The following is a 23,906-nucleotide window of genomic DNA, read 5'->3' as shown; positions in this document are numbered from 1 at the left end:
AGTTTCATACTTGTTTCCGGTAAAGCGAACGTCAAGTGTGCGTAGAGTTGTATCGGTGGTCGATAGAACTTGAGGGAATATTTGTTCTACCTTTAGCTCCTCGTTCGGTTCGACACTCTTACTTATCGAAAGAGGCTACAATTGATCCCCTATACTTGTGGGTTATCAAGACTTTTTTCTGGCGCCGTTGCTGGGGAGCAATAGCGTGGGGTGAATATTCTCGTGTGTGCTTGTTTGCTTTATCACTAAGTAATTTTTATTTTCTGTTCTTAGTTGTTCTTTATCTTTAGTTATGGATATGGAACATGAAATACGAAAAAAAATTAGGTGTACTTGCTACTCATGGAGATGAGGAACCTCCTAAAACCCTTGATGCTCAATATGTGAAAAATATTATGTACCACTTTGATAATCCTGAGAAAACCTCATTCAATTTGGTAATGAGAGTAACGTTGGATCAACGTGAATACTTTAGGGATTATTGCTTAACTCAAAAAGGGAAACTATTATGGGATCAAATTTATATCTTGAAGTGGTATGCTAGACAACTATGCTTGGAATATGATTATACTTGTTGCTCTAGGATGAATGCTCCACACCTTCCCTTTTCATGCAAATTTAATGATAATGAAACCTTAGCTTCTTATGCTAATGGTATATACGATTACTATGATGTCGAACAAATAGAAGAATTTGTTGCTTTTATGGGTGCTTATGAAATTGAATCCATGTTTAAAGAGTTTGAGGATTTTGATGATGCTTGTTATAGATCTGAAAATTTAGCTATCCTTAAATATTGTTATGAGAATTATGAATATAATGCCTATATTAATGCACTTATTGAGAAAGTCTCGGCTGTCCAAGAAGAGACTAATATTTTGCAGAAATCTATGGAAGAAGAAGTTGATGAAACTGTGAGCTCATTGGATGAAAAAGATGAGGAGGAGAGCGAAGAACAAAAGGAGGAAGAGCGGATGATCACCCGTGCCCACCTTCTAATGAGAGTAACTCTTCAACTCATACATTATTTAATTCCCCTTCGTGCTTACCAAAGGATGATTGCTATGATCCCATTGATTCTTTTGAAATATCCCTTTTTGATGATGCTTGCTATGCTTGTGGTCAAGATGCCAATATGAATTATGCTTATGGAGATGAACTTGCTATAGTTCCTTATGTTAAACATGAAATTGTTGCTATTGCACCCACGTATGATAGTCCTATTATCTTTTTGAATTCTCCCAATTATACTATATCGGAGAAGTTTGCACTTATTAAGGATTATATTGATGGGTTGCCTTTTACCGTTGCACATGATGATTTTGATAGATATATATAATATGCATGTGCCTGCTGCTCCTACTTGCAATTATTATGAGAGAGGGACTACATCTCCGCCTCTTTATTTTTCCAATACGATAGAATTGCAAGGAACTGCTTATACTATGTATTGGCCTTTACTTTGTGTGCATGAACTGTTCTTTTATGACATGCCGATGCATAGGAAGAGAGTTAGACTTCGTTGTTGCATGATATATGTTGCCTTGTGCTCATTACTAAATTACAAATCATTGTTAATTAAAATTGGCTTTGATATACCTTGGGATTCGGGTGGATCCATTACTTGAGCACAATATGCCTAGCTTAATGGCTTTAAAGAAAACGCTGCCAGGGAGACAACCCGGAAGTTTTAGAGAGTCATTTATTTCTGTTGAGTGCTTTCATATAGTTTAAAAACAAAAAAAATAAAGAGGGGAACCCAAAACTTTTTCAAAAAGGAAAGCAAAAGTGAGAAAGACAAGCATTGTTGAAGTGGGAGCTAGCCTTGAACTTTGTTCATGCTCACGGAAACTTTATGAATCTTGATTACAGAAACTTTTCAATAAAAATAATTATCCCCTTGTACAATTTCATTGTATTATAAAAATAATGTGCCAAGGTTTGCCTTTAGGATGTTTACAATGCTTGTTGGTTTGTATGGTGCAGGACAGAAACTTTGGCTGTAGTGCGTGATTTTTAATTTTTTACTGGAACGTCAAATGGTTCTGATTCTTTTTTCACTGTATTGTTGTACAAATTGTTTAGTTTTCCTAATTTTGGCAGAATGTTTCAAGTATCAGAAGTACGGTGAATGTTCAGATTGCTACAGACTGTTCTGTTTTAGACAGATTTTGTTTTTGATGCATAGTTTGCTTGTTTTGATGAAACTATCAAATTATATCAGTGGATTAAGCCATGAAAAAGTTATATTACAGTAGACACAATGCAAAAAGAAAATATGAATTGGTTTGCACCAGTATTTAGAGTAGTGATTTGCTTTATTATACTAACGGATCTTACCGAGTTTTCTGTTGAAGTTTTGTGTGGATGAAGTGTTCGATGATTGAGAAGGTTTCGATGTGAGAAGAAGGAAGAGAGGCAAGATCTCAAGCTTGGGGATGCCCGAGGCACCCCAAGTAAATATTCAAGGAGACTCAAGCGTCTAAGCTTGGGGATGCTGGGGAGGCATCCCCTCTTTCTTCAACAAATATCGGTATGTTTTCGGATTCATTTCGTTCATACGATATGTGCAATCTTGGAGCGTCTTTTGCTTTAGTTTTCACTTTTCTTTTATGCACCATGCTGGTATGAGATGGTCCTTGGTTGATTTATAGAATGCTCTTTGCACTTCACTTATATCTTTTGAGTATGGCTTTATAGAATGCTTCATGTGCTTCACTTATATCATTTGAAGCTTGGATTGCCTGTTTCTCTTTACATAGACAACCGCCATTTGTAGAATGCTCTTTTGCTTCACTTATATTTGTTAGAGCTTGGGCATATCTTTTGTAGAAAGAATTAAACTCTCTTGCTTCACTTATATCTATTTAGAGAGATGACAGAACAGGTCATTCACATGGTTAGTCATAAAATCCTACATAAAACTTGTAGATCACTGAATATGATATGTTTGATTCCTTGCAATAGTTTTGCGATATAAAGGTGGTGATACTAGAGTCGTGCTAGTTGAGTAATTGTGAAATTGAGAAATACTTGTGTTGAGGTTTGCAAGTCCCGTAGCATGCACATATGGTGAACCGTTATGTAACGAAGTCAGAGCATGAGGTGTTTATTGATTGTCTTCCTTATGAGTGGCGGTCGGGGACGAGCGATGGTCTTTTCCTACCAATCTATCCCCCTAGGAGCATGCGCGTAGTACTTTGTTTTGATAACTAATAGATTTTTGCAATAAGTATGTGAGTTATTTATGACTAATGTTGAGTCCATGGATTATACGCACTCTCATCATTGCTAGCCTCTTCGGTACCGTGCATTGCCCTTTCTCACCTCGAGAGTTGGTGCAAACTTCGCCGGTGCATCCAAACCCCGTGATATGACATGCTCTGTCACACCTAAACCTCCTTATATCTTCCTTAAAACAGCCACCATACCTACCTATCATGGCATTTCCATAGCCATTCCGAGATATATTGCCATGCAACTTCCATCATCATCATATACATGACTTGAGCATTTATCGTCATATTGCTTTGCATGATCGTAAGATAGCTAGCATGATGTTTTCATGGCTTGTCCATTTTTTGATGTCATTGCTACGCTAGATCATTGCACATCCCGGTACACCGACGGGGGCATTCATATAGAGTCATATCTTTGTTCTAGATATCGAGTTGTAATATTAAGTTGTAAGTAAATAAAAGTGTGATGATCATCATTATTAAAGCATTGCCCCAGTAAGGAAAGGATGATGGAGACTATGATTCCCCCACAAGTCGGGATGAGACTCCGGACGAAAAAAAAAGAGAAAGGCAAAAAAAGAGAAGGCCCAAAAAAAGAAAAAAAAGAAAAAAAGAGAGAAAAAGAGAGAAGGGGCAATGTTACTATCCTTTTACCACACTTGTGCTTCAAAGTAGCACCATATTCTTCATATAGAGAGTCTCTTGAGTTATCACTTTCATATACTAGTGGGAATTTTTATTATAGAACTTGGCTTGTATATTCCAACGATGGGCTTCCTCAAATGCTCTAGGTCTTCATGAGCAAGCAAGTTGGATGCACACCCACTTAGTTTCAGTTTGAGCTTTCATATACTTATAGCTCTAGTGCATCCGTTGCATGGCAATCCCTACTCCTCACATTGATATCTATTAATGGGCATCTCCATAGCCCGTTGATACGCCTAGTTGATGTGAGACTTTCTCCTTTTTGTCTTCTCCACATAACCCCCATCATCATATTCTATTCCACCTATAGTGCTATGTCCATGGCTCACGCTCATGTATTGCGTGAAAGTTGAAAAGGTTTGAGAAACGTCAAAAGTATGAAACAATTGCTTGGCTTGTCATCGGGGTTGTGCATGATGTGAATGCTTTGTGTGGTGAAGATGGAGCATAGCCAGACTATATGATTTTGTAGGGATGATCTTTCTTTGGCTATGTTATTTCAATAAGACATAATTGCTTGGTTGGTATGCTTGAAGTGTTATTATTTTTATGTCAAAGGATAGATTATTGCTTTGAATCACTCATGTCTTAATATTCATGCCATGATTAGACATATGATCAAGATTATGCTAGGTAGCATTCCACATCAAAAATTATCTTTTTATCATTTACCTACTCGAGGACGAGCAGGAATTAAACTTGGGGATGTTGATACGTCTCCGTCGTATCTATAATTTTTGATTGTTCCATACCAATATTATTCAACTTTCATATACTTTTTGGCAACTTTTTATACTATTTTTGGGACTAACATATTGATCCAGTGCCCAGTGCCAGTTCCTTTCTGTTGCATGTTTTTGGTTTCGCAGAATATCCATATCAAACGGAGTCCAAACGGGATAAAAACGGACGGAAGTACTTTTCAGAATATTTGGAAAATCTGGAGGAAAAATCAACGCGAACCAGTGTCCGAGGTGGGCACGAGGTAGGGGGCGCCGCGCCCCTGACCCTCGTGACCCACCTGTAAGGCGGTTGACGCTCTTCTTTTGCTGCAAGAAAGCTAATTTTCGGAAAAAAATCACGGCGAAGGTTTGAGGGCAATCGGAGTTACGGATCTCCATATATACACGAAACAGTGAAACAGAGCCAGAACATAACGCAGAACCAGAGAGAGACAGAGAGATAGATCCAATCTCGGAGGGGCTCTCGCCCCTCCCACGCCATGGGAGCCAAGGACCAGAGGGGAAACCCTTCTCCCATCAAGGGAGGAGGTCAAGGAAGAAGAAGAAGAAGAAGGGGGGCCCTCTCCCTCTTGCTTCCGGTGGCGCCGGAGCGCTGCCGAGGCCATCATCATCACCGTCATCTTCACCAACAACTTCACCGCCATCATCACCAACTCTTCCCCCCTCTATGCAGCGGTGTAACCTCTCTCTTACCCGCTGTAATCTCTACTTAAACATGGTGCTCAACATTATATATTATTTCCCAATGATGTATGGCTATCCTATGATGTTTGAGTAGATCTGTTTTGTCCCACGGGCTATTTGATGATCAAGATTGGTTTGAGTTGCATGTTTTATTATTGGTGATGTCCTATGGTGCTCTCCGTGTCACGCAAGCGTGAGGGATCCCCGCTGTAGGGTTTGCAATATGTTCATGATTTGCTTATGGTGGGTGGCGTGAGTGACAGAAGCACAGACCCGAGTAAGTAGGTTGTTTGCATATGGGATAAAGAGGACTTGATACTTTAATGCTATGGTTGGGTTTTACCTTAATGAATCTTTAGTAGTTGCGGATGCTTGCTAGAGTTCCAATCATAAGTGCATATGATCCAAGTAGAGAAAGTATGTTAGCTTATGCCTCTACCTCAAATAAAATTGCAATAATGATTACCGGTCTAGTTATTGATTGCCTAGGGACAAATAACTTTCTTGTTGACAAAAGCTCTCTACTAAAACTAAATTAGTTGTGTCTTCATCTAAACAGCCCCTAGCTTTTATTTACTCGCTCTTTACTTTCTTGCAAACCTATCCAAAAACACCTACAAAGTACTTCTAGTTTCATACTTGTTTCTGGTAAAGCGAACGTCAAGTGTGCGTAGAGTTGTATCGGTGGTCGATAGAACTTGAGGGAATATTTGTTCTACCTTTAGCTCCTCGTTGGGTTCGACACTCTTACTTATCGAAAGAGGCTACAATTGATCCCCTATACTTGTGGGTTATCAGTGACATACTCCCTCCATTTTATAATATGTTGATTCACACTCACTGGATCCTCTCCAAGATTAGAGTTTGGAGGACACGAGGGGAGAAGAGGGGAAGAGTACTCTGGAAGTTTTGGTCGGGAATAGCAAAACTCTAGATTCACTCTCCTGTATAGGATATTTATAGAGTTGCAACTTTACACATAAGACCTCTAGCTATCCTACTTTTGCAACACAAGGACCACCAACACTCCCCCTCAAGATGGGGCAAAGATGTCAATAAGCCCCATATTGTTACAAATCCTCATAAATGATACAACACCTATTCCTTTTGTTAATACATCTACAAGCTGATCTACAGACTTAACATAACTAATTTGGAATAGCCCTTCATCTAATTTCTCTCGGATGAAGTGCCTATCTATCTCAATATGTTTAGTTCTATCATGATAAACTGGGTTATTCACTATGTTAATTGTGGCTTGATTATCACAATAAACCTGAATAGATGCACCAGTCCATAGCTGCAACTCAGTTAGTAATGTTTTCGACCACATTAGTTCACACAAACCCAAAGCTATGGACCTAAATTCAACTTCTGCTGTCGAGCGAGCCACGACACTCTGCTTCTTGCTTCTCCAACTAACCAGATTTCCTCCCACAAACATGCAGTAGCCCGAAGTTGAACGTCTATCATCTAAGCATCCAGCCAAGTCCGCATCGGTGTAACCCTCTACCCTCAGATGTCCATGATTAGAGAACAAGATTCCTTTCCCAGGATAACTCTTTAAGTATCTCAGAATTCTATTCACAACATCTAAGTGGCTAGTCTTTGGGTCATGCATATATCTACTTACGACACTAACAGCATATGCAATATCAGGTCTTGTATGTGATAGATAGATTAATCGCCCAACTAGCCTCTGGTATTGGTGCCTATCAACGGGATCACCACCATCTGCCATGATTCGATAATTCTGTTTTATTGGAGTAACTGCAGGTTTACATCCTAGCATACCCGTCTCCTCAAGTAAATCAAGCACATATTTTCTTTGTGAGAGATAAATACCTTTTGGGCCATATGCAACTTCAATGCCCAAGAAGTAGTGAAGATATCCCATGTCCTTGACTTCAAATGACTTTGCTAGCATCTTACTCAAGTGAGATATCTCCACCTCATTGTTGCCTGTAATCACAATGTCATCTACATGAACAAGAAGAATAGTGATTTGATCATGCTGACATTTAAAGAACAGGGTATGATCTGCATTGCTTTGCCGATACCCCATGGAACATATTTCCTTCTGGAACCTTCCAAACCATGCCCTAGGAGACTGTTTCAGTCCGTAGAGGGATTTTCTTAACCGACACACTTTACCCTCTGTTTCCTGGCTACTAAACCCAGGAGGAATTTCCATATAAACCTCCTCTTGCAGATCTTCGTGAAGAAAAGCATTTTTAACATCCATCTGAAACAATTTCCACTTATGATTTGCAGCTATCGACATTAAAGTCCTGACAGTACTCAATTTTGCTACCAGAGCAAACGTTTCACCATAATCCACCCCATAAGTTTGACTGTACCCTTTTGCCACTAGTCTAGCCTTATATCTTTCCACCTTATCGTTTGGAGCTTGCTTAATTGTAAATACCCACTTACAACCCACAACTATCTTATCTACAGGTAGATAAGTAAGTACCCATGTTTGGTTCTTATCAAGAGCTGCCATTTCTTCCAACATTGCTGCCCTCCATTCTGGATATTGCTTCGCTTCCTACCAGTCACGTGGTATAGGTACAACGGAATGCAAGGAAGCTATAAATGACTTATATAGGGGCCCGACAGAAGAGTATGAAACATAATTGGAGATATCATATGGGGCAAATTTAGAGGGCAATTTTCCAGCAGTAGTGCGAGGTTGCTTTCTATGAGCAATATGAACATCTAAGTCATCATAAGTGAGAGGAGGTGTACCATCGCTTGTGGAGAATGGTAATGGAGTATGAGGTGAAGTTGATGGTTGTGAACTTGAATCATGCATGCCGGATTGAATTTTTGCTTCTGAATCATCCTCCCCTAAACTGATTTCCTCCCCTTGCACTTGTTCTTCCTCAGGTTTACGTCTTCGTGTATATACCTGTATATTTTGTTCTTCATTCGGCCTTGACCACCGTATAGCCTCAGCTGATGTATCTTGTTGCTCCCCTTGCATCTGCTCTTGTCCTCCTCTAAGATCAACATCTCTATCATCATTCCCATCCTCAAGTGGTATTGCTCCAACCACCACTTGCTTTGATGGCGTAGAGTTGCTCTCTTATCCTTTTTCTCCCCCTGCCTTGTTGCCCGGGTCTGAAACATCACTAGGAAACAGATCAGGAAATACATCAGTTAAATCTATAGGTTCTCCATAAAATGGTATGTGTTCCCTGAAGATTACATCCATGCTCACGAACATTCGGTTTTCTGATGGGCACCAACACTTATAGCCTTTTTGCTTCCCAGAATACCCCACAAACACACACTTCAAAGCCCTTGGATCTAACTTTCCAACAGATGGCCTGTAATCTTTCACAAAACACATACACTCGAACACCTTTGGCGGAACAACATAAGAAGTCTTGCATGTTAAACACTCTATTGGCGTCTTTTACCCAAGGACTCTATGGCATTCTATTAATTAGGTATGCTGCTGTCATTACTGCCTCATTCCATAAGAACATAGGAACATTCATAGCCATCATCATACAGCGGGTTACCTCTAACAAATGCCTATTCTTTCTCTCAGCTAAGTCATTCTGCTTAGAGGTAACCGGACAGGTAGTCTGATGCATTATTCCAAAGCTCGACAAATAACCATCAAACTCCCTATTTATATACTCCGTGCCATTATCAGTCCTAAATACCTTAACACATGCATCATACTGAGTCATAATCATATTATGAAAATCTCTAAAGCACTAAAATACATCATTTTTGTTCCTCAACACATACACCCAAGTGGTCCTAGTACAACAGTCAATAAAGGTAACGAAATAACGATATCCATTGATAGACACTACTCCACTAGGACCCCACACATCAGAGTGTATTGTCTGAAGTGGGACATCACTTCTATGATCAGATAGAATATAAGTGCTCCGGATTTGCTTTCCATATAGGCAAGCATCACATACCAAGTCCTCCTTTCTAACTTTATTAAAGAGATTAGGATAAAGCTGACCCAGAATAACAAAAGATATATGCCCAAGTCTTCGGTGTTGTAGCATAAATTCTTCAAGTGGTGAAGAGGATAGAGCAGCAGCGATAGCCGGTGATGTATTATCATCCAAATAATACAATCCATCATGCATGCTCCCTGTCCCAAGTCTTCTTCCAGTCCCAAGTTCCTGAATTAAACACCATGATGGGAAAAAGATGACAACACAATTCAGCTCACTTGTAATGCAACTTATAGACAGAAGGTTAATTGGAAATGAAGGAACATGTAGCACAGATGAGATGGGCATATTAGAGTTACACATGAGTGTCCCTGAACCCATAATAGTTTGTGTGGAACCATCAACCAACTTTACACTTTGCCCTCTCAATTCACGGACATAATTAGTAAATTTCTTGTGTGAACCAGCCATATGTCTAGATGCACCAGAATCTATTAACCATGGTGCATCACGAAAATTAGAAGTATGAGCATTAGGAATGTTACCACTAAAATTTGCAGATGCGGCAGAGGATGGTGTTGTGGGCGCTTCAGTAGTTTGCTTATCACCTAACCTCAACCCTTTAAATTGCTGCCACTTCTCCCAGTCATCCGTGCTCATTTCCACGTTCACATTTTGAGAGTGTTCATCTACCATAACTAAGGCATTTGCCCTGCCTGTGGCACGGCCACGACCAATACCGCCCATCAAACCCCCGTCCACGACCTTTGCCGCGCCAGTTTTGACCTCTTCCACGTCCACCCCCAAATAATTGATGACAAAATGATCTTATATGCCCTGGCTGGCCACACTCAAAGAAATTTCGTTCGGACGTGTTCAACCCAAACCGCCGGTTATTTGCATTTTCTGTGACAAGAAGGGCTGAACGCCTCTGTGCTATGCCCTGCATAGATGGTCCTCCAACCTCCAATTTCAGGCGTGTCTCCTCACTAATGATTGCAAATATCGCTTGCTCCAAAGGAGGTAACTTGCCACTGCCATAAAGTGCTGCCCTCCTATTCTCAAATTTGGGATTAAGTCCATTCAGAAAATCCCTAACACGCGTTCTCTCTGTCCATTTGTTGTATTTTCAATACATTTTCCACACTCCATCTTGATTGGATCATAATAATCCAAATCGCTCCAAAGTCGTTTTAGTTCAGAAACATGGTCAACCACTGTCTTCTCGCCTTGGCACAAATCTTGTAACTCCTTCTGAATCTTACAAGCAAGCATTTCGTTTACTACTCCTGAGAATGTCCCTTTCAATAACCTCCAAATTTCAAAAGCTTCTTTAATCCTTTCGACTTGTTTAGCAATCTGAGGTGATAGAGAGCTCAATAACCACACCCTCACTAGTGCATTTGTCATCTTCCACTTCTAACCTTCTTTGGAACTCTCATCCATAGACTTCTCCACCGTGCCTAGAATGTAAGCTTCAAGCTTCCTGGAAACCAAGATGGTCTCTGCATGCTCTGCCCAGCTCACATAATTTTCTGGTCCTTCTAATTTTACATGGGGCATTTGCAAAGGATGTATATCCTCTTTTGCCTCCACTTCTGATCTTGAGTTCCCTGCTTGCTTGCTAATCGCATCAAACAACACCTGATATTTCTCATCCATGGCATGCAAGACAGCAGCAAGCTCCCCTGCTGTGACTGCCCCTGGAGCACTACCATTGCCTGCCATATCTTCAATTCCTCCACACTCAGCAGCAGCAGTGCTCAATCTCTCTTCTTTACAAACTCTCTGCTGCTCTCTACTAGAGACCACACAACAGCAGCCCTCAATCTCTCTTCTTCCTCCCCAAATTTGCAGCAGCAGTCCCCTATTTCTCCAAATCGAAACAACAACAACCTCCTACCTTATGCTCCTCTTTTCTCTGGTCCAGGGACCCCCGCAACCTTCTTCAGGTAGCCCCGATTCGACTCCCCACCCCGTACTGGGTCTCAATCCCGCTGCCTTCACCTCCCGAACGCCCAGCAATGTCCACACGAGCGTCACCGGGATGGATCTTGCCAAAGCTCTGATGCCATGTAGATTCACATTCACTGGATCCTCTCCAAGATTAGAGTTTGGAGGAGAAGAAGGGAGAAGAGGGGAAGAGTACTCTGAAAGTTTTGGTCGGGAATAGCAAAACTCTAGATTCACTCTCCTGTATAGGATATTTACAGAGTTGCAACTTTACACATAAGACCTCTAGCTATCCTATTTTTGCAATACAAGGATCACCAACATAATATAAGAGCGTTTTTGATATTACAGAGGGATAACGAAATCCGAATAGACTTAGACTCAGTAAAACTGTTTTTCTAAACAAACTCGGCGTACGTGATTACCTTAATTCCATACGAATACGGTTGTGTGGGGTTAAGCGCTACTTTTGCCTTTGCCGTAAAGTCGTAAACCAAACCAAATTGACTTCAGGAAAAACCACGAGTTGAGCTCGTCCCCTCCCCCTCTCGTGCTCTCTCACCCCGGCCAGCGGCATCTGAGATTCGCGCCTCGCCGGCGGCCATGGGCGGCGACTGGCAGGAGCTGGCCCAGTCGGCGGTCATCGGGCTCATCTTCGCCTTCCTCGTCGCCAAGCTCATCTCCGTCGTCCTCGCCTTCAAGGAGGACAACCTCCGGATCACCCGCTCCGCCCCCGCTCCCGCCCCCTCCTCCTCCCCGGACGCCGCCGCCCCCGCGCTCGACGGCGGCGACGGCGACGGCGACAGCGACAGCGACGGCGACTGGGAGGGCGTGGAGAGCACGGAGCTCGACGAGGACTTCAGCGCCGCCTCCGCCTTCGTCGCCGCCTCCGCCGCCGGCGTCCCCGAGCAGGCGCAGCTCCGCCTCTATGGCCTCTACAAGATCGCCACCGAGGGGCCCTGCACCGCGCCGCAGCCCTCCGCCCTCAAGCTCAAGGCCCGCGCCAAGTGGTAGGTTCCGCCCCCCTTGCCTCGCTCGATTCCTTGGAATCTGGATCCACCTTCTGCCACAGTTGGGTTTAGCCTTATATTTTCTAGGGGATAGCCGATAGGGGTTATGAGGTGGGTTGGATATGATCCATGTCTAAATTTAGCTTGTGTTGCTACGGGGACTGCCGATGGGATGTGAACTTTGGTGTGATTTCTGAGTCGGACCGACCACGAGAGATTGTTCATGATTAGTATATATCCCCAAGTTCAACTTTTGCTAAATCCTAGCTAGAGTTGTTGATAAATACTTAGAATTGGTCCAATGGTTCTCTAGGTTTGGTGTACAGGATTTATCTCTAGGTTGTCGATGGGTTTCGCCAATTGATTGTGTGTTTGCATTGCCTGCTCTTGATACTTTACTTTAACATGAGCATCCAAGTACTTACATTTATTGCAACTGATCTAAATCGAGTAATATCATTTGTGATCATGGCTGCATAATTATGAGGGCTTAAGAGTTTCACTTTGATGATGATGCCCTTTGCTGCTTTGGATTTTCATATATGAGCATCGGAACTCAGGCATCTATTATTTCACAGTGAACATGTATTAGCAATAGACCTTTTCGGTTTTGCTCTGCCTGTGCTTCGCAATTTGGTAACTGTATCTAGGTTCTTGATTGGCTTCACCGATTGATTGGTTGTTTGCATTATCTGTTTGTGATACTTTCCCCTGAACATCCATGATCTATATCGAGAATGTTACTTTTGAATTCTGATTATGCCGAATAGTTGTGTAGGGGTAAGAATTTTCACTTTGAAGATGCCTTTGGTGCTCTGGATGTTCCAATATGAGCACCAGAACTTAGACGTCTACTATTTGCATTGAATACATATTAGCACTTGACCTCTTTGCTTATGCTCTGTCTGCGCTTCTCAATTTGGAAAGTCAATTCAGTTTACCTAGTACCTTATTGATTGAGCACTTACTAGGTAATTTTAGCCTATATTACTAGGTAATTGCCATCCGGATGTGAAGTGCATAACTAGTATATCCCCAAGTGCATCTGGTGCTAGCTTCCTAGCTATAGTTCTTGTTAAGACCGAGAGCTGGTCCACTGGCTCAGTAGGTTTGGTGCACAAGCAAGCCTCCTCGTGCTAGTTTATGGGTTCCCTAGGTTCAGTTACATGTATGATAAATTGGTAAATTGTCTCTAGGTTTTTTATGGGCTCCGTCAATTGCTTGCGTGTTCCATTGACTGTTAGTGCTACTTTAACCTGAACATCAAAGTGCTTATATTCAACGCAACTGATCTATATCCAAGAGGACCAAGAATGCCGTTTGTGATCAGGCTGCATAGTCGTGTAGGGCTTAGAGTTTTTCATTTTGGTAATGCCCTTTAGTGCTCTGGATTTTCATATATGAGCACTGGAACTAAGACATCTATTTTTCATAGTGAAACATGTATCAACCTTAGACCTTTAAGCTTTCGCTCTGTCTGTGTTTCTCCATTTGCTAATTGTCCCTGGGTGCTTGCTTGGCTTCACCAATGGATTGAATGCTTGTGTTATTTGTTTGTGCTAATTTTGCCTGAGCATCCATGACCTATGTCCAGGAATGTCACTTGTGATAATGCTGAATAGTTGTGTAGGCCTTAGAATTTTCACTTTGAAGATGCCCTTTGTTACTCTGGATATTCCAATATGGGTACCAGAGCTCAGACGTTTACTGTTTGCATTGAACATATATTAGCAGTAGACCTGTATGTGTTTTTCTCAGTTTGGAAAGTCAATACAGTTTACCAAGTATCTTTGTTGATTGAGCACTTGTTTGCTAGGAATGCTTGGAATAAATTGGGTGCTATGCCAACAGAAGAAGCTATGGAGGAGTACATAACAATTGTTGATGAGATATTCCCTAACTGGTCTGATGGCTCAGCAAGTTTTATAATTCGACCTATGGCCACATATTCTTTACCATTTTTATAGGAATGTACATCACAGTGTTTGCTCTGTTTGATATAATCTGTTTGACATGATTCCAGAAAAAGAAAGATGGGGAAACCACAATGTCTGCATCAGGTTCGAAGGGACCAATGGGACCTGTATTTAGCAGTTTAATGTACGAGGAAGATCAAGGAAATGAATCGTAAGTCTTTCTACAACAAGGACACACCTTACACCTCCTCCCTGTGCATTAATGTCGCCTTGATGGTGTGTAGCCAAGTTCACCTAATGCTGTATAGTTTATTTCTTTTGCTAACTGATAGAACATAGCAAATAAAAGTGAGATGATTCATTATTTGGTATGCAGCTAGTTTGTCTCCATCATGCTGCAAAAAAGTTGTATTTATTCATATAATCCATTTAGTACTTTGCCTGAACTAGTGTTTCTAGGATTACAATGAACTGGTTTGTACCTGCAGAGAACTTGGTGACATCCATGTTTCTGCAAGGGAAGGTGCAATTGATGACGTTAAAAAGCATCTGGCTGCAGCTGTACAAATCAACATAAGAGGTTTGTGTTTGTAGAACATCCATCTTTCTGTTCTCTATGTAGCAATGACTCATTTAGGCATACTTTGGTTTCAGATAGCGAAGAGAGAATTCCGTTGCACTGGGCTGTGGACCGGGGTCATCTAGATGCTGTCGAGGTTCTTGTCAACTCAAATGCAGACGTGAATGCTCAGGTATCTGAATTTGTCGTGTACCCTTTATTCACTGCATTTTGAAATTTCTAGGCAGTTTGGTGAGTGTATTTGAACAAAAGAAACTTGTGGTAACTCTGACCAAGTATTTTTAGTGGGGCTTGCATCACAAGCTGTACCAAACCGACAAAATGTCGGATATTTGTTACATGTCGGCAAGCTGTCAGCCTGCAACATTCAACCAGCTAGCTAACTGCTTAAACAGTCGGTTCAGTTCATCTACTACGTTAGACCCAATTTAGTATCAATATCGTACAGCTGCAGTGTGCAGAAGCAAACCTTTTGCGACCTTCAGACACTGAACCCTTGTCTCTCCATGTCCAGGACAACGAAGGGCAGACAGCGCTCCACTACGCCGTCCTCTGCGAGAGGGAGGACATCGCCGAACTGCTCGTCAAGCACCACGCCGATCTCCAGATCAAGGACGGCGATGGGAACACCGCCCAGGACTTGTGCTCCTCGGCCTGGCCTTTCATGAAGCCGGCAAACTGATGGCACAATGAACCCGATGATACGTTGACGCCTGCTGCTACTACTACTAGTGCCGAGAAACTATACACACCGTGCTTGATTAGCTGAATCGGATGAGCCGTTTTACCAACCTCATCGAATACACTGTCAAAAGGTAACTCAGCGCAGGGTAGACATCTTGTAGTAGTGTTTTGCTTTTAGTGTGTTTGTGCTGCAGGCCAACTGTTTTGGCAGGAAACATATCAGTGTCAGGATTCAGGTCTCGTGGCCTCATACTGTCAATATGCATACATCTTAAGAGCATCTCTAGCGGATCCCTTAAAAGTCGGTACTGCAAAAACAGATTAAGGTATACTGCAAAACGATTTTACGGTATCGCGGGAGCTCTGGTAGAACAACAGATCCTGTGAAATGCGACGGTATGCCCTGACCTGCAGGTGGAGGTGTTTGCCAGACCCAGCGACCTCCATCTCGACGAGCCCGACTAGCGGTGGATGCACGTGGCTAGTGGTTGTGTTCACGTCGAACTGGTTCGCGCGCCCGGCCATGTACTAACGCCGTGGCGCCTGTGCGAGCAGCCGTCTTCCGCTGGGAGAACGTGTCGCCGCTGCCCGTCAATGGCGTCCGCCTCCCTGAGCTCCTGCTCTTACGCCGCAATTGACCAAAATCGGTTGGAATCGGGGTTGACCACCGGAAATTGGAGGGGATTTGGCCAGAATCGGAGCACCTTGGTGGAATTTCGCCGGGGCTCCGGCGAGTCTGGCGCCAGTCTGGTGATGGTTGGGCTGAAATTTCCCTCCGGCCAACCGTCGTCGGCTTTTCAGTTCACCCCAAAAATCTAACTAAAAAACTAGACATCTTGGGTACGATGGGTTTTTTACGGGGAGCTCAATAATTTTTTTTCCAGTGCCGACCGTTTTGCAGGATCTGTTTTTTTTTCGGCCCAAAACCACAAAATGGTGTTTTTTTTACAGTTTCAGGCCTTTTATGAGATTTGCTAGAGATGCTCGAACGGTCCTTGTCTGGGAAAATCTCCTCCGACTAGAACATCAGTAGATGTAGCATTACTCATATTTATTTCACCCCTGCTCCTACATTTATTTTAATAAAGCATGCTTTATTGACTCGTAATGCATCAAGCGAATATACAAATATAAAAGAGTACACCGGCCTTTGCACAATTAAGATGCATACAACGAATACCAACACACACAAAAAAACACGCCTGCAAATAGTGAAATCATACAAGACCGAAATTATTTCTGGCGTAGAAACAAAAAGGAAAATAAGAGCCCCGAAGTGATCGACAAATACAATTACCATCGATACCAACCATCTCAGGACTACGATAAATATTGTTCAATAGCAATGCATTTGAAAGGGAACAACTCATAAGCGTCGCCGTCATTAGATCCAACCAACAAAGACCCAATTATGAGTTTTCACCCCAAAGATCAAATACGAGAAAACTCCAAGCAATGCAACAAGGTAGTGTGCAAAACACCGCCATTGCATCTACTGAATCTGACAAACACCATCTGGAAAATTGAATTTGTTCTTGTAAAATTATTTTCCAAAATTGTCTAGCCAAACAATGCATGATGTATTAATAAACCAGACAAACAATAAACATGACTATGGGCGTTCGTTAGTCGGGGCATACGTAATTCAATCCTAATCTTACTAAAGCTTTAAGAAGAAAAAAAATCTACTGTAGCTACTAGTACTGAACTGTAGAATCCTAGAGCTCGTCGTGTTCATCGTCTTCCTCGGCGGCGTCGTCATGGCCACCGCCAGTGTTCCCGTAAGCGGCGGCGAAGGCTGGGCTGCAGACATCCTCCAGCTCCTTGAGCTTCTTCGCGTAGCCGTCCTGGTCAGCGTCCGGGTTGGCCTCGAGCCACTCGCCGGCCTCCCTGGCCGCCTCCCTGACCCTCTCCCTGTCGGCGCCGTCCATCTTGGCCCCCAGCTCGCTGTCGGCTGTCGTCCGGGCACTGTAAACGTATGCCTCCAGCTTGTTTCGCGCGTCCACCTTGTCCCTCACCTTCCTGTCCTCCTCGGCGAACTCCTCCGCCTCTTGCACCATGCGCTCGATCTCCTCCTGGCTGATGCTACGACCGGCACTGCTGATCTCGATCTTCTCCGACCGGCCGGTGCCCTTGTCCGCCGCCCCGACGTGCAGGATGCCGTTCACGTCCACCTCCAGGGTCACCTCGATCTGCGGCGTGCCCCTCGGCGCGGGCGCGATCCCGGTGAGGTCGAACTTGCCCGTCCTTTGTCATGCTCCGCTCGCCCTCGAACACCGTGATGGTCACCGTCGTCTGCCTGTCCTCGTAGGAGTAGATGGCACCGGCGGTCCGAAAACTTGGCGCTGTGGATGCACTTAAGTCACGGTACTTGCAAACCGAAAAAATCCGTCATAGAACTTGCATTACGGGTACAAATAGGTCACACAGGTCATCTGAACCGGCCAGCTGCCCGGTTTTCTCCCTCTAACGATCAAGCGCGATAAATTTGTTCACGACTTTAAAAATATATGTGATTCGTGACTTTAAAAAAATGTTCATGAACGATAAATTTGAAAATTATTTGTTCACGACTTTAAAAAAATGTTCGCGAACGTTTCAAAAAATATATTCATGATCCGTGACTTTAAAAAAATGTTTGCGAACAATAAATTAAAAATATTTGTGATTAGTGACTTCAAAAAAAGTTCAGGAACGAAAAATTTGAAAATGTTTTTGAATGATAAATTTAAAAATGTTCGTGAATGATTAATTTGAAAACTATTTATTCATGGCATTAAAAAAAGGTTGACAACGATAAATTTGAAAAATATTTGTGATTTGCGAACATTTGTTTTAAGTGGTGAACATTTAAAAAAATGTTTGTGATACGTGACTTTAAAAAAATGTTCTCGGATGATAAATAAAAAAATATTTATTAAAAATATTTGTGATTCGTGACTTTAAAAAATGTCCAGGAACGAAAATTTTGAAATGTGACCTATCTGCACCCGCAATGCAAGTTCTATGGCGGGTTTTTCTCGAAAATAGGACAGCTGGCCGGTTTAGATGGCATATGTGACCTATCTACACCCGCAATGCAAGTTCTATGACGGGTTTTTCCAGTTTACAAGTACCATGACTTAAGTGCACCCGCAGCGCAAGTTCTCGGACCACCAGTGCCATTTCTTGGTTCTCTTGGTCGGGATCGGCGTATTTCGGGGGATCACGCTCGCCATCACGCCGCCAGCCGTCTCGATGCCGAGCGTCAACGGCGTCACGTCCAGCACCACAACCTTCTTGGCGTCGCCGCGCACGATGCCGCCCTGCACGGCCGCGCCATAGGCGACGGCCTCGTCGGGGTTGACGCCCTTGTGGGGCTCCTTGCCGCCGAAGTAGTCGCGGAGGAGCTGCTGCACCTTGGGGATCCTGGTGCTGCCGCCGACCAGCACCACCTCGTCGATGTCGCCCTTGGCCAGCCCGGCGTCTGCCATGGCCTTCTTCACGGGCACCATGGCCTTGCGGAAGAGGTCGGCGTTGAGTTCCTCGAAGCGGGCCCAGGTGAGTGGCTCCGACAGGTCGACACCGTCGGCCAGCGACTCGATCTCCACGTGGACCTGGAGCTGGGTGTTGAGCGCCCGCTTGGCGCGCTCGCACTCGCGGCGGAGCTTCCCGAGCGCGCGCGCGTCGCCGAAGATGTCGACGTCGTGCTCCCGCTTGACGAGCCGGATGAAGTGGTCCATGACGCGCTTGACGCGTCTACAATATCAAATCAACATCAATATATCCTTCATGCAATACCTTCAGCCGACCGATCGTGCGCGACCGTCCGCCGGTACCGTGTCCGTTGGATCGTCTGTTCATCACACGGACGAGAGCAACCCGCTCCGCGCCCACGTTTTGCGCAACTAGGCTCTTGTTGCATTCCCTGGACCGCAACAAGTAGTCAGCGCACAAACCACCGCTTGAAGCTGCCATGGCCACCGCGGAGCACCAGCGTGGCCTCGTCGAGCGCCGCCGTCCCCAAGCCACACTACCGCGCAGCCGAGGTACCCCACCGCCGCTCCCTCTCTTTCTCTCGTTCCACTCGCCGCGCCTTTGCATCTAGCCGCGCCACCCCTGCAAGGTCACCGGTACCGGCCCGAAGCTCCATGGAAGGGATCGGGCTCGCCCGTCTCTGGACTCCACCACCGCCGCCAAGCTATGCATGGCCGCCACCGCCCGGATCTGCTCGTCCCCGGCCCTTCTCCGCACCTCGTTGTTCCCTAGCTATAACATGTTGCCATGTCATCCCAACATGTATAGTAGTTAGCTATAAAAAGTACTACGTTATTACCATATGACCCATCTTACACTCTCACAAAGCTTCTTAGAGCATGTGCTATACTCTGCCGCAAATCTACAACCCGCTTGTCTTCTCTCTCCTCCAACTCAGTAAAAATATAATATTTAAAGTCTTACAACCGCCTATGTCACCGTATTATACATGCTCTCAGTGTGAGAGAGGGGGGCTATAAGTCAGAGAGAGAGGGGTAAATTGCAGTTTTGCAGAAAAGCCCATGAAACTTCAAATCATCATAACATTTTCTGTTAATCCAAATTGAATGAATATTTTTGAAAAATGACACTTATAAAAAAATGTTTCTGCCAAAACAATAAAAATCCACTTTACAATATTTTAAAATTCAAATTCAAACAGAATCATTTCAAACTTAAATAGGGTTTAACTTGCAAACTATAAATTCAAATTAAATGATCATTTGCAGAATAATTATAGTGAAATATTTTTTAAATAAACCTACTGCAATTCAAATTTAAATAATTTAAAATAGAAATTCAAATAAAGTTCTACAATACTCAATTCAGAAAATTCAAAGTTAATTGAGGTTATAACTTGTTAATCTTAAACTAATTTAGATAATTTATTTTACTTTATATTTCAAAAACAAAATTCAAATTTAGGAAATAACGTATGACATAATAAAAAACTTTAGGAAATTCAAATCTAATTTTAATTAAATTCAAATTAAATGGGACATATAGTTCGTTTTGCTAATTCAAATTAAATGAAATATTTTGCAAATGAATTCTTGAACCAACCTGGACCAGATGTGAATTCACTTAGACTTGAGTCAAACTTTTCAAATTTCAATTCAAATTTAAATTCGAACCTAACCTAAATCCAAATAAGTTTAAATCCTTATTTCAAATTTAATGAAACTTCAATCAAACCTTGAGTGTGAATTCAAATGAAACTTATATTATTAAAACCCTAACTCAAACCATTTCAATTCAACTCAAATTCAAATATGAACTCATATGTCAAACCTAATTCAAATTCAAACTAGAATCTAGTTTGAAACCAAAACCATTGACATGTGAAATCATTTTGAAACCAAATTCAAAACTTAAAAATGAATTTCAAACTCAAATCAAGTAAGTCAAGTTACATTTGAAATTCATTTCAACCAAACCCTAACCATCGTGGATGGAGCCATGTGAATTTAAAGTGATGCACTGCACATGTGTGGGCGGCTCCCCCTACATGATGTCAGATATATTTAAACTACACAATGACGATCGCTCCCCTTGCACACCCTTTCCATGTGGTGCCCGAACATCAACTCCCCGTTGATGTGCTTGTTCAGTTCCCTCCAATGGCGATCATTGTGTTGTGGTGTCTTCATGCTCTTGGTGTCGCCCCGTTTCATCTTTGCTCAAGGTGGCATAAGGTAGCTCTCTGATGACCCAAAAGTATAGGGGATCTATCGTATTCCTTTCGATAAGTAAGAGTGTCGAACCCAACGAGGAGCAGAAGGAAATGACAAGCGGTTTTCAACAAGGTATTCTCTGCAAGCACTGAAATTATCAGTAACAGATAGTTGTGTGATAAGATAATTTGTAACAGGTAACAAGTAAAAAAAGTAACTAGGGTGCAGCAAGGTGGCCCAATCCTTTTTGTAGCAAAGTACAAGCCTCGAAGAAATCTTATGTAAAGTAAAGCGCTCCCGAGGACACATGGGAATTACTGTCAAGTTAGTTTTCATCATGCTCATATGATTCACGTTCGTTACTTTGATAATTTGATATGTGGGTGGACCGGTGCTTGGGTGCTGCCCTTTCTTGGACAAGCCTCCCACTTATGATTAACCTCTCTCGCAAGCATCCGCAACTATGAAAGAAGAATTAAGATAAATCTAACCATAGCATGAAACATATGGATCCAAATCAGCTCCTTACGAAGCAACGCATAAACTAGGGTTTAAGCTTCTGTCACTCTAGCAACCCATCATCTACTTATTACTTCCCAATGCCTTCCCCTAGGCCCAAACAATGGTGAAGTGTCATATAGTCGATGTTCACATAACACCACTAGAGGAGAGACAACATACATCTCATCAAAATATCGAACGAATACCAAATTCACATGATTACTTATAACAAGACTTCTCCCTTGTCCTCAGAACAAATGTAACTACTCACAAAGCATATTCATGTTCATAATTAGAGGAGTATTGAATAGCATTAAGGATCTGAACATAATCTTCCACTGAATAAACCAACTAGCATCAACTAGAAGGAATAATCAACACTACTAGCAACCCACAGGTACCAATCTGACGTTTTGAGACAAAGATCGGATACAAGAGATGAACTACGGTTTGAGAGGAGATGGTGCTGGTGAAGATGTTGATGGAGATTGACCCCCTCTCGATGAGAGGATCGTTGGTGATGACGATGGCTTCGATTTCCCCCTTTGGTAGGGAAGTTTCCCTGGCAGAACAGCTTCGCCGAAGCCCTAGATTGGTTCTGCCCAAGTTCCGCCTCGAGACGGCGGCGCTTTGTCCCGAAAGCTTCCTCTTGATTTTTTCCAGGTAGAACCCTTCATATAGCACAAGATGAGCACCGGGGGCCTGCCAGGTGGGCGGCAAGGTAGGGGGTGCCCCTAGGGGGGTAGGGTGCGCCCCCACCCTTGTGGTTTCCTTGTGGGTCCCCTCTGGTACTTTCTTCGCCCAATATTTTTTATATATTCCAAAATAATTCTCCATGAAGTTTCAGGACTTTTGGAGTTGTGCAGAATTGGTTTCTCAGATTTGCTCCTTTTCTAGTCCAGAATTCCAGCTGCCGGCATTCTCCCTCTTTGTGTAAACCTTGTAAAATAAGAGAGAAAGGGCATAAGTATTGTGCCATAATGTGTAATAACAACCCATAATGCAATAAATATCATTATAAAAGCATGATGCAAAATGGACGTATCAACTCCCCCAAGCTTAGAACTTGCAAAGCGAAAGCCGAAATCGAAAAATATGTCCACATGTTTAGAGATAGAGGTGTCGATAAAATAAAATTCGGACATGAGGGCATCATGATCATCTTTAGAACAGCAACATATATTGTCATATAATTTGTTATGCCAAAGTAACCACTTGTTCACAAGGTAAAGTATGAATCAGAAACTTCATTGAAAACTAACAAACTATGATCTCAGTAATTGAGGCAATTTCAATTAATCATAACATCGGAAAGAGTCAATACAAGAGCTTTTCAGCAAGTCCACATACTCAACTATCATTGAATATTTCACAATTGCTAACATTCACGCGATACTTATGAGTCCAAAGTTTCAGTCAGACACAGAGAAAGATAGGGGCTTATAGTTTCGCCTCCCAACCTTTTACCTCAAGGGTAATGTCAACAATAATACTTTTGATAACCTACATCCTAGTGGATACATATATCTGGATCTTTCTCCAACACATAGTGCTTTCCAAAAAGAAAAGGTGTAAAAAGGAAAGGTGAAGATCACCATGACTCTTCTATAAGGCTAGAAGATCAAATATAGGCCCTTCGCAGAGGGAAGCAGAGGTTGTCATGCGCTTTTATGGTTGGATGCACAAAATCTTAATGCAAAAGAACGTCACTGTATATTGCTGCTTGTGATAAAGAACTTTATTATGCAGTCTGTCGCTTTTATTTCTTCCATATCACAAGTTCGTATAAAGCTTATTTTCTTCACACTAATAGATCATACATATTTAGAGAGGAATTTTTATTGCTTGTGCCGATGACAACTTACTTGAAGGATCTTACTCAATCCATAGGTAGGTATGATGGAATCGCATGGCAAAACTGGTTTAAGGGATGTTTGGAAGCACAAGTAGTATCTCTACTTGGTGCAAAGGATTTGGCTAGCATAAGAGAGGAAGGCAAGCTCAACATGTTGGAGGATCCATAACAATATAACTTCTATTCGGGTATAAGAAAATATAACCCATTATGTTGTCTTCCTTGTCCAACATCAACCTTTTGGCATGTCATATTTTAATGAGTGCTCACGATTACAAAAGATGTCAAGGATAGTATATTTATATGTGAAGCCTCTCTTTCTTTTTTACTTCCTATTAATTGCAACAATGACTAAAACTATGTTTGTCAACTCTCAATAACTTTTATTCATCATACTCTTTATATGTGAAG

At 42.5% G+C, this 23,906-nt stretch overlaps 1 protein-coding gene and 1 pseudogene across 1 annotated transcript; one reads left to right on the top strand and one right to left on the bottom strand.

Moving 5' to 3' along the window:
- Nucleotides 1-11,758: 11,758 nt before the first annotated feature.
- LOC125538760 (acyl-CoA-binding domain-containing protein 4-like) lies at nt 11,759-15,729 on the top strand. The gene is made up of 6 exons (XM_048702049.1): nt 11,759-12,269; nt 14,086-14,185; nt 14,293-14,396; nt 14,674-14,765; nt 14,840-14,937; nt 15,280-15,729. The coding sequence occupies exons 1-6, from the start codon at nt 11,863-11,865 to the stop codon at nt 15,445-15,447; spliced, it is 969 nt and encodes a 322-aa protein (XP_048558006.1). The 5' UTR covers nt 11,759-11,862; the 3' UTR covers nt 15,448-15,729.
- A 1,438-nt stretch (nt 15,730-17,167) lies between these two features.
- Nucleotides 17,168-23,906, bottom strand: part of LOC125537285 — a 40,619-nt pseudogene continuing 33,880 nt past the window's right edge.

The sequence above is a fragment of the Triticum urartu genome, chromosome 2, assembly GCF_003073215.2.
Source record: "Triticum urartu cultivar G1812 chromosome 2, Tu2.1, whole genome shotgun sequence".
Classification (NCBI taxonomy): Eukaryota; Viridiplantae; Streptophyta; class Magnoliopsida; order Poales; family Poaceae; genus Triticum; species Triticum urartu.
The sequence above is the reverse complement of the archived record's forward strand: the minus strand, read 5'-3'. Positions and strand labels throughout refer to the sequence as shown.

Coding starts and splice junctions, on each gene's coding strand:
- LOC125538760 (XM_048702049.1), top strand. CDS start 11,863: ATGGGCGGCGACTGGCAGGAGCTGGCCCAGTCGGCGGTCATCGGGCTC. Junction 14,766..14,839: donor TGTACAAATCAACATAAGAG/GTTTGTGTTTGT, acceptor CTTTGGTTTCAG/ATAGCGAAGAGAGAATTCCG. Junction 14,938..15,279: donor ATGCAGACGTGAATGCTCAG/GTATCTGAATTT, acceptor CTCCATGTCCAG/GACAACGAAGGGCAGACAGC.